Here is a 12,915-nt window from a genome sequence, read left to right as displayed (position 1 = left end):
AGCGAGGATTTCTTAAAGAAAAAAAGAAATCAACCCATAAACGCTAATGAGACCACTGGGGCTGCACTCAATGGTACTGAAACAGCTTTCTGATTGTGAAACTGCCCTGTATCACCATGGAAGGCCACAGAGTTTGGGACAAGTCCCTGACAAACAAACAGGAAATGCTGCACCCAGATTTTAAAATCCTAAGAATGACCTAGGGAACAACAGGCAGGTCAGCCTCACTACAGCCTCCAGAATAATCACTGATCAATCAGATACACCAAACACTTTCCTCGGCTAATCTGAGCCATTCCACAGAAGCGAAGACAGTAGTTTCAAACATATCCAATCAGATAAAAACATCTACAGAGTAAGAAGAAGAAACAGAATGCAACATCCAAGTAACCTTAAAATAATTAGCATGTTTGACACACTATTACTAAGTACGAGATTACAAAACAGTAACACTGAAGTTGCAGCAATTCTTTCAACTCAATAAAAATGCACTCTCTCAAAACCTTTTATTAGTTTTCTGAAAGTTGGCTGCCTGCCTGAGAGGCAGGCAGAGGCTAAAGTTGGAATCCTTTTCAAACTGCCCACCCATTCAATGTGTATTTTAGCAGAAGAAAAGAAGACGACATGCCAAGTGAGAAATACTAACATACCCTGATTCTACCTTGTCCCAAGACAGAAAAAAAACCTTGAGAAATACCACTAACACTACGTATCCCTATTATTTGATGCTTGATTACATCATTCAACTTCGTAACATACCAACACAGTGGTTTTTGGATCTTTGCCACCAAGCTCCCTCACTGCACCTTGCTCATTACATTTTTGAAAAGAGAAGTAGTTTGGATAGAAAGCACCAGCCATCACAACCTGAAATCAAGACAATATATTTTTTTTAATTGCAGTTCATTATAATACTCAGTTTCTCAAAAACAGATATAGTTGCAATGTGAAGCAATACCTTAATGTGATTTTTTTTTTTTTCCTGTCTTTTACCAGAAATAACTGTTGTTCCCAAGTGAAGTTTAACTCATGCAAATTCTATCCCTTTAAAACATGACTTCAGCTTCTGGAACAGTATTTCATTAGAAATTTGAAGCAAGTCACAGTAGCTGAGCAATATCTTATTTTTCCCTCCAGTAACTAATCAAGCCAGTGGCAATTTCAACAGAGATCTCAAAACAAGCAAAAGAATCTTTTTCACAGATGTTAGTTTTTATCATTTCAACTCAAACCATCTGTCTTCAGAGTATTTTTATGACTTAAACAAAGATTAACTGATCCAAGATTAATTAATCTCAGTATTGCTTCATTTTAATTTAATGAACTGACAGAAGCAAAGGGATTGCCAGAGATCCAGTACTTCAATCATAACATTATTTGCCCTTTTAAATTATCAAAAAATAATGTTCCAACAGCAAACTTGAAAATTTACAAGAATTTTGAAACACAGGGTATCTCAAAGTACCAGTTTGTTGATGGCATGTAAAAACTCGATTACACACTTTGTAAGTAATGTCTCTACCCAAAGAGTTATTAAATAATTACCTGTAAAATGAAATGTTGTTTATACACATACTCCTGATCCATCGCAGAGAGCTGAGTATTAACATGCATGTTAAATCGTTTGACTCTTTCTTTCAGAAGCTGAACTAACTCCGCCACCTGAAATTGCAACTGGAGTTACACATTCCACAGATCAAATCCAACCACAAATGAAAAAAAAAATCTTAGTAAAAGTCTAAGCAAGAAGGTAAGCCCTCTTACTTTTTAAGTTACGTTAATATGCACTTCACCTAATATACTGCTTAGCATCTTTATTAGTACTTCTAAAATACCATGTAGTACTAGATTTTATTCTGCACGCCTCTAAGTTCTTATGTGACACCTGGCCAAGTGCCTGTAAGTGTTCAAGTTAACACTGCTTACAATGGTGTTTATTTTTCTGGGAGTGAAAAGATGATCATACGTATTCATAGTTTAAAGAAGATATATTCCTAGATATATACACACAGTTGTACATTAAGTAGGCTTATCCACGATATTACCATCTGTAAAAACATCTCATTCATAAAAATGACTATTTCAGCTCACCTCTCTGACTTTCTTGATATGAATACAATTTGATCGACCCCACTCAAGCTCATCCTGGAAAAGAAAGTGAAGTGTAAATGAAAAGTAATATAGCAAACAAGTTTCTAACAACTAGTATGTTCTCATATTCTTCAGTGTAGACACAAATAATAGTTACATACAATGAAAACAATTTTTACCTCATTTCACAGCCCTCTTTACTTCTGACCATGCACTTTGATCATGTATGACAATATATCTGACTAAAACTGTACTTGGATTATCAGCAGTGCAGCTGTGGGGCATTAAGACTTTTCATATAAACCCAAATGTACAACTCCTCTGTGCTGCTAGTACAGAATCTCCTTTAAGACAACAACTACCTCAAAACAGAAGATCACCTATAACTTGTTAAGATCTAGAACTTAAGATATTTACTGTAAATCAGCACACATTGTGTGCTGATAATCATACAGCACATGATGGTCTGATGTAAGTGGAGAAATCAAAATAATTTTATCTTACACATACAAAAAAAAGACTACAGGAAGTTAACGTGTGCATACTACTGGACTTTTGAGACTAATGCACCAAGATTTTTCATCCTCCAGATGCTCCCCCCAAAAGACATCCATAATTATAGAAGTGTCTTTCAACCACAGCTCAAACTCCTTTCTCAGCTTGATTTCAAACATTCTGGCTACTGTCAATCCATCTAAGACACTGACTAAGTAAGACATTCTCTTATTACTAGATTCAAAGACTCACTATGACACCTCAAAGCCTGTGCTTCTATTTACTTATGCTAAATGACAATCATAGTAAAGAAAAAATGCCAGCCTAAATTCCTTACTAAGAGTACAGAATACTCCAGTACTGAAGTAACCACTTTCAGTATTGGACAGAAGTGACCAAAAGTACATGCAGTAAAGTTCAGTTTAACTAACCTTGGGATGTCTCAGGTCCCCATTCTGTCTGCAGATCTGCCATGCCTAAGAAAGAAGAAGCTTAGTATTCAAGTACAAACTGTCAATAACAACAAAAAATTCACGTTATATTGCAAACTATGAAATTTTTCCACACCTATGCTGAGGATAATCTTAAAATACTGATTTTGAAGTCAGAGGTGTCCTTCAGCTAACACTATTATACACAGCACGGCCAACTTGGATGACATTTTTGATGTTTTTATCAAGTTCTGAATACTTCCAAGGATGGAGATTCCATAGCCTCTGCAGACAAACTATTCTATTGTTTGACTACATCTCACAGATAATTTCTACCCCTCTCCACTGCAGTATCTCAGCAGAACCTCCCTTGATGCAACTTGTGCCCACAACATCTTGCCCTATTGCTGCACAGTTCCAAAAGGAGGCCTACTACTCTAATCCTACACTCTGCCTTCAGGTGCAGTTGAAGTTATCAACTAAGACTGCCCTTTAAGCATCCTCTTCTTAGGGCTGAACAAACTCACCACTCTAAGCCCTTCCCACATATATTCCAGTACCCTAAGCATCACAGGGCCTTCTGTGAGACTATCAGTATTTCCATGTCTTCCAGTAATTCAAAGTCTCTCCAGCACTATAGAGTTCAGAAGCTGACACTGTACTCAAAAGCGAGCAACAGAAATCTTAGTTATACTTATATTGTTACTTGCAACACTCAATAGGGTATTAAGAAATATTTGTTCACAAAAAGGATGCTTAGGCAGTAAATCAGGTTGCCCATACATTTTGTGCAGTCTCCTTCCTCCAAGATTTCAAGTACTAAGCTGAATAAAGCCCTGAATAACCCTGACTGATCTCACCAACAGAAGATTGGAATTCAGATATCCTGAGATGTTTTTATGATTTTATTCTTAAGATATGATTGTGATTTTAAGACTTAAGATGGTTTCTCCTAAGCAGATAAAAAACACTCCTCACTCTTAAGAACACTCTTTCTCTGATTTTATTGAGCACTGGCATGAACTCTGGGTCTCTGGCTTATGAAGGACACAAAATGGTGCAGTGTGAACTGTAATTTTAACAATGCCTTACTGAGGGTCTGAAAAAGTGACTGGGTTATAAAAGTGTTACAACACTGAAGAAAAAAATGTAAGTCATTTCGTGTTTCATGTGATTAATGCTAGTAACTTCTTCCTGCTTACTGATTAACCACCATTTGTTCTGCTGGACACAATGAGACATCAACTTCAAAGACACCTTCATCACTTGGAAAGAATCTGTATCCCATGTAAAACAGCTTCTTCATGATTAGAGGGCATCAAGAAAACCTAAGTCTCATGTCCATGTCTTGCTCAAAATCTGCTCCTACTTCTGGCAAGCAGAAATGAAATGGTGCGTTTTCTTTCCTTCTCCACTCTTCACACTGTTTTCCCACTTGCTTAGGTGAACAGTAGAAAACATACTCAGAAAATGAGCAGTGCAATTAATTTTTACCCATTTTGTGCTGCATTACTCCAGAGAAAAAATTGCACACCTCCTTCACAGGGCTAAAAATTGACTCAATCAGTACTAGCAGTAGTGTTACGTAGTGCAAGATAGCCTTAAAATTATTCAAAGTATTACCAAATAGCTAAGTATAACCTTGAGTTCTTAACAACTTCAAAACAAGAATACTGCACTGATCACACAGAAGCAAGAAGGTTTCACCTTGGCCCATCAGACTTCACTGGAAAAGTCAGACAGAAGACTTACCTTAAATGCATTCACAATTGCAATACAGTCACTCTTACTATTCCCAGAAAAAAAAAGTTTGCTCCTGGCAAAAAAATAACAGAGAATTTTCAGTAACATTTTTTCACATCTTAAATTTATTATAGCTGAACTATAATTATCATAGTTATAATAAATACAGTAATAAAAAACTGTATACAGTATTATTACAGCTACACTATCAGCATCTTTCAATACATTAATAAACAAGTTTAAAATGTTTATGGTAATTATTTGGGTTTTTTTTCCACACTTCCTCGCTGATGGTAAGCTGTGTGAGCACGCTAACTGATTTTTAATAGACATTGTTCCCATCAGTGTTCACATCAGGAAGGGCAAAGCTGAAGAATCAGGTCTTCCACTCAGAAAAGGATGAGTTAGCTTTGTGATACTGATCAGTTCACACAGCAATATTTCAGTATGTCATCTGCACTTTGGAAGGAATTTAAACTCAAGACGTTAAAAATGGCATTTTGTGGTCAGCTTTGCTGTGTGCTTCCAAGAATAGCCAGGAAGATATAAAACAAAGATTATAATACCTGTATCCATCAATAGGCTGTTTGAAAGGCTCTACAATAAAGTTCCGCAAAGAGAGTGCTGCAGCTACAATGAAAAGAAATCAAAATGAAAACCTGTAAGTTACTTGTTTTTATGGAAACACAGAAAATCTCGTATGTTCTTCTTTTACCTATAATAAGGCATTCTTCTAAGCATCCAAAGACATGTCCAAGGACGATCAACTTTCCAAGATGCAAATCCACTGGCAAATGTACCAATACGTTTCCTAAGAAAGTCAGTTCACCATCACGCTGATCTTCTTCTGCTTGCACACAAGCTGTAAGCGCTCCTAGCTACAGAAATGTACATTATTTACTTATAAGATCTGATCAAGTAAGTCTAAGATTGGTTTGTAAGAAAACAATACAAGAAAACAAAACAAGAAATAAAACAACATCAACTGGAGCCATAACTGCAATTAAGTCAAATGAATTTGAAAAATCTACTATCTGAAGCCTCTACTGCACGTACTGGATATAAAACCAAGCTAATGTATACAAGTATCATTTCTTTTACACTTCAGAAAGAAAACCCTTAATACTTTAATATAACTGGTGTTCTACCACACGCCAGATTTATAATTGGAAAGTAAAATTGCCAATTTTCCTGTGCAGGTAAAAAGGGAGACGTTCAGGCTGTAAGGAGCTACTTGCTTAATAAACAATTTCACTTACAGACCTCAAGTTCTCTAACATTTTTCTTATTCTTTCTAATCACAAATGCTAGTTCACAACTATTACAATTTCTCCAGGATTCTGCTTTTACTCTGATGAAATTACAATCCCTTTGAAATGCAGTAGCAGCAAAAACTGTGCTGAAGAGTATGGCAACCAAATAATAGCCTAACATGACAAAACATTCCCTAGACATTGTTCCCATTTCAGGTTCCAATAAAGGTTACCAGCACCTTAAATAACAAGGAATGTGATATATTTTCATTACTTGGATTTCAACAGCGTTAGAAAAAATGCCTACCTCTTTCAGATGAAGTATGGTACGTTCAATGTCGCTTACGTTGGGTGGAGAAAGAGCTGTTGCCAACAAGGCTTTTGGTTCTCCCATATCAAGCTTTTTTATTTTTAATACTGTAGCTCCCAGTGGACAAATCTGAAGGGAATACAAAGTTATTCTTACTTTTCCCCAAGGGACATGTTTAATTTATGAATTAATTGAAGATGCTGATCCTTAAAATAAGTTTATAATTCAGTAACAGCTGAAAATAGTTTTGCATAACTAAGGATACTTTTCTTTGAACAGAATGTTAATTTCCAAAGTCACATCCATTTTACTGCCGCAATTCATCTCCTATGAACAATACAATAATGAATGGCCTTTCTCAATTATTTACCAACTTAATTCCATTTAGTTGTACAGCTGTTAATAACTACTCAAATAATGCATTCACTTCAGGTAAAGTCTGTACTACAACCACATATGTAAAAAAGAAATTCATTAGTATTCTCAAAAATTCTTACCAGCATCTCGGGTAGTGATTTCTCCGGGATACAGTCTGTCCAGAAGTCCTTATGTACAAGCCTGTAACAATATCCATTGGAAACACGTCCAGCACGACCTTCAAACAAAAGAACAAACTCATCAGTTTGTAAACTGCACAAGCCACACTGTAAAAACATCTACAAGCATCATGAACAGCTGAGAAACAGCAGCAAATTCAAGGGGACTCTATTCAGTGTGTGAGATAACTCCACTGGAACGTAAGGCCATATTTTTGAGTCACACACTCAGCAAGACCAAGTTTCCTGCTATACAAGACGCTGCTGCTATTCGTTGTATTTGGTTAGGTACCATAACCAACACTGACCCAGAACCACATGGAAACAAAGCTGCAACTGAGAAGCTCTCACAGTATGAAAAAAATGAAAATTTTTTAAATCTGAAGATTTAACTTATTAAATTAAGTACACCTTTCCACTGAAAATAAAGGTTTTGATATTGAAGAGTACTAACAAGAAAAGGTTATTAAGCTCTTATTTAACCTTGTGCTACAACACACACTGTAAAGATGCTGCTGAGGATCTTTCAATCTTTAAAAGTGATGAATAGACAATTCTTTTCCTGCTGAAAATCATGAGCAGTCAATAAACAGCTGACCACTGCTTTCCCTCTTTTCAAAAAATAAGGTATGGTTAAAAAAGTTACTACTAAGTAACAAAGAATCATTTAAAGTTATATGGCCCATTAATTTTAATATTATCCATAAAACACAAAACTTTCCTCCGAAAGAAATACTTCAACAAACTGCAACATTCAGGCAGAGCAGCTTAATCACTGTTTAATACCTGACTTGATAAGGAAGCACATTTTTGTATAAATCATTCATGACAAAAATTATCTGTACTTTTCACTGAATAAACTGACTGGAAAATAATGCAGAATTCTTCATCAAATTCCTTTCCATTCCCTACTGCCACCTTACCTCTTCTTTGATAACAGTTTGTTTTAGATGCCCAGCAAAGTCTCAAACTTTGATAATTAGTTTCCTCATCACAGAACAAAGTTCTAGTTAAGCAGAAATCTATCACTGCAAATAAAAATAATATAAGCTTAATAACATTAAGTAGTAGTTTATCTTTACAGCAATATACTGGTTGACTTTTATATAATCAGAAAGGAAAAAATTTTATTTCCCACAAACAGTATTTTCTTTGTTGGTTTTCTAATAGACTCAAACTACTGAGAATGCTAACAACTGCAAAGAGATTTTTACATAGGCATGGAAGTAATGCGGGTACATTAAAAGATAATCATTCTTCACGTAGATATTCTAAAACAGAATTTGCTAATCTGACACAAGTAGCTTAAAAATTATCCAGGACAGAAAAAAAAAGCTTAAGCTTCTTGAAAAATAAGGTATAACCCCGCTTGTTACTGCATTTGGAATAAGGGTGTGACTTTTCCTCCCATACAGGATTACAACACGTATCCTAATCAATATCTTTATCTGGTTGTATATCCAGATGTAAAACTTTCCCGTTGTGAAAGAAAGAATTCAGCAACTGTCAGAATTAAACACCATCAGGAAAGCTTTGTAAAGGGGTGACATGCTGCAAAGATTTAGGCAAGTAGTAACGAAGAAAATGTTCCAAATACAATGTATGCACAGTTTGAAAACATAGAAGACTTACCATACTTAACATCAGGAACTGTTACAGAGCTCTCAGCTATATTTGTAGATAGAATAACCTTTCAAGCAAGAAAGGAACAAGAACTGCATAAAGACAGGAACTACTTACATTAATAGGTTAGATATTTCATGCAGACATAAGAAGAAATATAGTATTTCTGTTCTACATGCAGAAAACCTGCATTTTCTTGTCCTATTAGTAAAAATGCATAGTAGTGCAATATATAACATAAAGAACACAAATATTTCATTACACATCTGTCATAACAAAGTATCACAGTATTAGCAGTGACAGAGCAAACCAAGACCCAACCAAAATGTGGGGCACAAAAATGGACAGATAACCCCATAAAGGACTGCCACTGTGCTATGCCGTATCACTGTCATGCAAGTGGAAGAATCAACGTGCACAAGCTATCTTGAAGGGTAAAAACAGTATCACATGATACATTAAGGGTAAGTTCCTCAATCTGCACATCTCTTTCAAGTCTGAATACCAGTAAAGTCAACTTAGAATAACAGCTTATATCTTGAGGGGAAAAAGAAACAGAAAAGCATCCTTTGTCCTCATACAGAAATTTTAGTTGGAACAGATAATACTCGTAACAGGAAAAAGTTTTACAGGCTTAACAAAAAAATTATGATTCAAGAATATTTACTTTTCTGTAGCCAGGAACTGGATTCAAAAATACATTATTTTGTTCTTCTAATGAGACTCGTGAGTGGAGAGGGTACACTTGCCACCTAAAGGAAATGTATTTGTGAATATTTACTGACACAAGCATATAAAAAATAATTATATTTCTATGCTAAACCATCTGTTCTACATAGGAATTTCATAGATAAAGGATTCACATTAAAGTTTAATAAATAAATGTGGCTCAACTTACTTTTTGTTAAACATACGTGTGAGACACGAGTGCATGTAGCTTATTTCACAGAAACCTAAAGAAAAGAGTAATCAGTTTTCTTTTCAGTCATCACTAACAACTTTAAAATCAACTCTCGCTTAACTCCCATCTTTTCCTTGCATGTTCCAGTGCCCTTCTCAACTAGCACAATGAAGAACTTGCAGTTCAATCGATTAATAAAGCACTAAGCAAAATACCTTTAGCACTGGAGACAAAAATATGCAGAAGTCAACATGTATTCTATTCACATACACACACGAATACATTATACTATATAATTAACTTTAAAATTACCTGTTCATGAATGGAACTAAGGCAGGAATGGAACTAAGAAAATCAGGACATGGAACTGTTTGGATGCTGTCTACCAGACCAACTCGACCCCACTACATACTGCCTGACCATTCTGCTGTCTAATGCTTCCTGTTTGCCATACCCCTTGAGTCCGAATCTGAATATGAAATCACCACTTGAATTCAACTTACGGTTACTAGCAATTAAAGGGACCTCTTCCATGATCAGCAGAAACAGACTGTACAAACAATATTAATAGTTGTTATTAATCAATCTAGTGATTACCTACGAGACAGAGTAGGTAGAACCTGAAGACCAATTCTGGAAGAGGCAAGACTCCAGTAGAAAAAAGGGATGTCAACAGGAGAGGCAGATCTTTGAATGTAAAAGTTTCTAGTAACAAAGCCTGGCAAAACAAGCTAGAATAACGAGTGGGGCATGAAAAAGTGGAAAACAAAAAAAAACAACCAAAAAGGAGAGGTTGACATTAGAACAGATAAAAGCTTAGGAAAGCAACAGCATAATCCCTTTGAAAGGGCACCATAAACTTGAAGCCATGCAACTCTTGCCACCAGCAAGGAAATATGAAGAATTCTCATCTTGTGCAAGCTCTTAAGAGGATGACAAATTACTCTAGCTTTCATTTAGCCCATCAGCTAGTCTTGCAGGGACACATTATATACTTGAATGCCTAGCACACTGATAATTTAACTAGCACAGCCCAAGCTCTTTTACAAATTTTTTTTTTCCTGTGAGGAATCAAAAGAACATACATCAAAGTACATAAACAAGAAACAATCAAGGTTGTCACATCAAGCATCCAAATGAAAAACCACCAGAATTATGACTGGTTATGCGAACTCAATGTAGCCCCCATTGGGAACTTTTAAATGCTTATGTTAAAAAAAAATGCATTGTTTAACATGGCTTTTTGTACCACCTGCTATAAAAATATGGGAATTGAAACTGCTAGAGTAAGTTCAGACTAAAATGTACTCAGAATACCTTAGGAAGTCTGAAAGCATACCATATAAAAACTAAAACGGGAAGCCAGAGGCAACAAAGATCATCACTGTACTTTACTTATGAGAAAATGGAATAAGTCCTACACAGACACAATGAAGCAGCTCCTTCTACCTAGAAGGCTTTTATAGAGAAGGCAACTGAGAAAGAAAGCTGTAATGCCATTTAGCTGACAGGGAGCAATCTCCACTTGGAGCTACAGTATCAGTGCCATATACTGCTACGTTGGTGTACTGTGCTTCCAGCCCTAGAGCTACCATGCCTACTACTGTGCTTAACACCGCAGTGAGATTCAGAAAGATTTACAGATATGAAGTTCTGGTAAGGATAAACATCTCTGCACCCAAACAACAGAGCTACCCTCAGCTTTGATGTGACTCTCCAACAGAATGGGCCCAAGGGTTTCTGAAATTTTCATAGATGTGAAACTTTGCTAGATTGAAACCAACAGGTAGTTAAGTTTGTGATGCTAGAAATTCTAGGCCACAGCTGAGTTACAAAAAAAGAAAACCTGATTACTGCACGTTTTCATTTTAGCTGTCATTATTACTTGAAGCCCAGAGCTAGATTTCAGAAGTAGCAGGAGATAACTTCAGTTTACTGTATAAATAGGATTTAAACATACACAAAACAGTTCTTTGCTCATTAGTTGCTACATTGTTCCACGTGGTTGTTTTTGGTGGTGGTTTTTTTTTTTAAAGTGTTCCTACTTTATTAACAAACTTACAAATAAAGAAAAAAAGCGAAACTTCAGTTTTGCTACAAGAACTTCAGAAAAATCCAGGGAAGAGACTACAATATGTGTAGATCAGAAGATGCGTCTGAAAGAACCCCAGAACTTCATGAAATATTTAATAGTTATTTCAAATCAATTTCTCTAGATTAACTGTAAAATTAATTTTATTAAAATTTTATTATTAAAATTTTATTAAAATTATTAATTAATAAAATTAATTTTATTAAAAAATACCCAAATAAACAAAGCAGCCCCCAGTCAAATTTGTTTAACAAACAGCCAAAAGAAGTAACAAGAAAAATGTTGTTAAATGACAAATAAGGAGCTGGAAAGTTAGGAAGATCTATACTCACCTGGTAAAAACACCAGTACACTTCCACGCTCTGGTGTAAAAATCCCCCTAAAAAGAATGTACGTTCTTTAAGCTACTTTATTATCCCAATATACGCCTTTAAAGAACAAGGAAGACTGTACATCTTCTATAACATGCATTACTCAAATTCCCTCGCGAAACAGAATTTAAAACATCTATACAAAGATTTTGTCTAGATTATTAGGTTTAGTTGTATCTTTGAAACAAACATTTTTTCCCAGTTAAACTCATCAAAATTAGGTTACTTAAAAACTAAAAAAAGTATTACACTATCACACAACTACAGATAGACTTATTTGGTATACATACAGTCTCACGTTTAAACGTCACTGTATTCCTTTAACTAAAACCTAGCATGTAAGAAGAGTAACATTATCAAGAACTATGGGTCATTATATTAATCACGAGATGCCTTTCTTTAAGTTCTTAAGGTAAGCCATGAGGATAGAACTCCCTTAACATAATACAGAAATTCTAATAGCAATCATTCTTGATGTAAAACATCTCATGCATTTTGAAAGTCTCTACTATCAAACTATATAACTAGCTATAAAATTTTATTTCAGGAACACAGACCATTCAGTAAGACCTACAAGGAGTCTCAGTAGAGAGAAGAAATCACACTAATTCATACAATGCAAGCAATGATATGTGGAAAAGTGAGGGACCATTAAAAATTACACTATGCAGGTTGCTTTGGTCTTGCTCCTTAGTGTCTCATTTCCCCTAAGAACCATTGATAACAGAACGTGGACTGTACCTTACCCATTGCATCGCATCTCCAACTCATCAAATGACTGAATCAAAGACACTGCTACCTCGTATATTTCTTTTCCTATCATTGGCTTATCAATTCTTTGTGAAGGAATCTGTGTGGAGAAGGAAGTATTAAGGTTAACACAGTAAAACAAGCCAGATTACATGGGTTGATTTATCAAATGATCTTCAACTAAAACTCATGCAAAGTGCCAACAGTGGTTTGGATTAGCTCTTACCACCAAAACCTCAGTCTTCAGCTTTCCAACCCTTAGCAGAACAACCTGCTTGTAACACTATATCCTGTTAACTCTAGGTAACCTTGGTATCTG

At 35.5% G+C, this 12,915-nt stretch overlaps 1 protein-coding gene across 4 annotated transcripts in view; it reads right to left on the bottom strand.

The window, feature by feature from the left end:
- The window catches only part of TDRD9 (tudor domain containing 9), a 52,376-nt gene that overhangs the window by 14,751 nt on the left and 24,710 nt on the right, over positions 1–12,915 (bottom strand). For all 4 annotated transcript variants that reach the window (XM_004936387.5, XM_015287833.4, XM_040701305.2 and 1 more), the window contains 15 exons: positions 12,593–12,696; positions 11,808–11,854; positions 9,381–9,435; positions 9,150–9,234; positions 8,492–8,549; positions 7,783–7,887; positions 6,821–6,918; positions 6,321–6,452; positions 5,476–5,638; positions 5,327–5,390; positions 4,770–4,833; positions 3,018–3,062; positions 2,092–2,145; positions 1,546–1,662; positions 760–867 (listed from right to left, as the gene is read on the bottom strand). In XM_004936387.5, the coding sequence (XP_004936444.2) occupies positions 760–867; positions 1,546–1,662; positions 2,092–2,145; positions 3,018–3,062; positions 4,770–4,833; positions 5,327–5,390; positions 5,476–5,638; positions 6,321–6,452; positions 6,821–6,918; positions 7,783–7,887; positions 8,492–8,549; positions 9,150–9,234; positions 9,381–9,435; positions 11,808–11,854; positions 12,593–12,696 (1,299 nt within the window). The remainder of the gene's footprint in view (positions 1–759; positions 868–1,545; positions 1,663–2,091; positions 2,146–3,017; positions 3,063–4,769; positions 4,834–5,326; positions 5,391–5,475; positions 5,639–6,320; positions 6,453–6,820; positions 6,919–7,782; positions 7,888–8,491; positions 8,550–9,149; positions 9,235–9,380; positions 9,436–11,807; positions 11,855–12,592; positions 12,697–12,915) is intronic.

The sequence above is a fragment of the Gallus gallus genome, chromosome 5 (genome assembly GCF_016699485.2).
Source record: "Gallus gallus isolate bGalGal1 chromosome 5, bGalGal1.mat.broiler.GRCg7b, whole genome shotgun sequence".
NCBI classification, from domain to species: Eukaryota; Metazoa; Chordata; class Aves; order Galliformes; family Phasianidae; genus Gallus; species Gallus gallus.
The sequence above is the reverse complement of the archived record's forward strand: the minus strand, read 5'-3'. Positions and strand labels throughout refer to the sequence as shown.